The 2122-nt window shown below is 39.7% G+C and overlaps 1 protein-coding gene across 1 annotated transcript in view; it reads right to left on the bottom strand.

Annotated features, from left to right (window-relative positions):
* Positions 1 to 235: 235 nt before the first annotated feature.
* Positions 236 to 2122, bottom strand: part of LOC140928780 (inactive phospholipase C-like protein 1) — a 33223-nt gene continuing 31336 nt past the window's right edge. The window contains exons 30-32 of the mRNA XM_073378564.1: positions 1660 to 1716; positions 1419 to 1514; positions 236 to 685 (exon numbers count right to left, since the gene is read on the bottom strand). Coding sequence (XP_073234665.1) covers positions 629 to 685; positions 1419 to 1514; positions 1660 to 1716 — 210 coding nt within the window. The 3' untranslated portion in view covers positions 236 to 628. The remainder of the gene's footprint in view (positions 686 to 1418; positions 1515 to 1659; positions 1717 to 2122) is intronic.

The following is a 2122-nucleotide window of genomic DNA, read 5'->3' as shown; positions in this document are numbered from 1 at the left end:
AGACTTTATCTCTGTTTTCCAGACTTTTTCCAGGTCGGAAAAATTGCTGGACAAATTTCAAGACTTTTTCAAGAATTCAAGACTCTGCACAAACCCTGGAGACACCATTTTGAAATGAAGAATTTCTATACAGTAAAACCATATTACGTGCCGTTTACCAGCTGGGGTTTGATAAAAGTCAAGATCCTATGGATGTTTGAAAGAACCGTTTTCATCTTTTGACGTAATAATGACTTCGCTTTAAAGGGCTATTTACAATCCTCTTTTATTTGACGATCAATTTCTTATATCTATTATCCCTTTCACTCTTTAAGTACGCTCTGAAATCATTAGAGGCTTTATCAGATTTTTCTTTTTACGCTGGGTAATCTTAATTGTACACAAGCACACCGAAAAACGGTCATTGCCAGTGCGAAAGGCGGATAGAAATGTTACACAAATTTAACGCACACCGGCGTAAGACAAGAGTAAAGATTACACACCTACACTATAAATAGACATATCTAAATTGCTATCGAACCACAATCGACCAAGAACACTGCGGTGGCGTCTTTAGTATGTTCATTAACTGTTATTGAAGTATTTACAGCGTACATGGGTAAATATCTAGACAGTAGGTAAGGGCGAGTCAGAGGTTACACCCAACAGATTTCACGAGACCGGTGGAGATAGTTGCCTCTTGTATCTGACAATAAAAGAAATCATAATTATGATTCGAGGCTACAAAAGACAATTCTACAGTTGTGTGCTCAGTGTCCTGGCCTTTGAATAGAAGCGAGGATGGAGGTGACATGTACATGATCCTGTTCGCGGGCTTGTTAGCATGAGAAAAACACGATTTGCACATGAAAAGAAGGAAGAAGGTTACCTCCAGCCTTACTTCTATTCAATGGCCAGGGCACTGAACACAAAATTGAAAAATGAACAGAGGTAACCTTAAAAGGCTATCGTTCCGTTCACGAGTGTCAAATCTCACGAATCAATATCCTATTACATGGCTAACGTGAAACAAGTGTATTTCGTCCCTATCAAGGAATGATCACAGGCTTTCATGGCAGAATGGGAAAATGTAAAACTGAGCAAAGTCTGGGAAACCTTCACCTCTTCAATGCCAATAGGTCATTTCCGAATTCCAAAACTCTCACTTTCAAAACAAGCCAAGGAAAAAACCTCTCTTGTGAAAATGAGTTTCATTTGCATGACTACCGCACAATCAGACGACGGAAGACTGGATCCTAGCGCGAGACCCAATTTTTGGCGGGAAATTGTCACGGCCACCAACTCCCTTCAATCGCTCAAACAAAGAAAATCATTTTCACATCAATGGCTTTGCAGTAGACCAGGTTTTAAAATTGAGGCATAAAGCAACTACGAAAAAGGACGCCTATTTCAAATAGTATTTATATAACTTAAGTCACCTGTCGAAGATATTCCTGGCATTCACTTTTCGCGTTCAAGAGTAATTCTGCCTGGCCTTTTAACACCCGGATGTTCCAAGCAAAGCTTTCCACCGCCTGCGAGAAAAGAAAAACAAAGAACGAAAATAAGCCGAGGGAAAATGAAAATCCCGAATATTTCTGAACCGCACAACAAAAACATAGGAAACCGTTTTAAATCCTTCATGGACTAAAACTGAGTGCGCTGAAACAAAAAGGTTACCTTTGTTAGTCGCTTTCCTTTTATCCCCTCTTTAACACAGGCGTTGTGCAATTCTTCCTGCAAAAGAAGATTTTAATGTTTTTTTTTTTTCCTGACACTCTGCTAATTAAAGCACATGGATAATGAGCCAAACACATATCGAAGCAGATTGGTCCCGCAACCAGAGCTAGGCGCGTGAAAAACGTGTCCGCGAAGGTCACTTCTTATTGGTTGCTGACAAAGTAACATGATTTTTCACAACGAGTCAAAAACTATCTTACAAAGTAAAACCTAAACTAACTATACTTGCAATAGGCAATTAACAAGGCGCTCTATAAATCGGACCGTTTCATCCGAATGACTACGTCACCATGGAGTGGTTTGAGTCTAACTATTCTTTCCCCTGAGTCGCATCGCGTAAGATGTTTTATCCAATGAGAACTTGAAAAAATCCATCTGTGAGGTTTGCGTTCTTAGGACATAC

Source organism: Porites lutea, chromosome 2 (assembly GCF_958299795.1).
Source record: "Porites lutea chromosome 2, jaPorLute2.1, whole genome shotgun sequence".
Taxonomy (NCBI): Eukaryota; Metazoa; Cnidaria; class Anthozoa; order Scleractinia; family Poritidae; genus Porites; species Porites lutea.
This window is presented reverse-complemented; position numbering and strand designations above follow the sequence as displayed.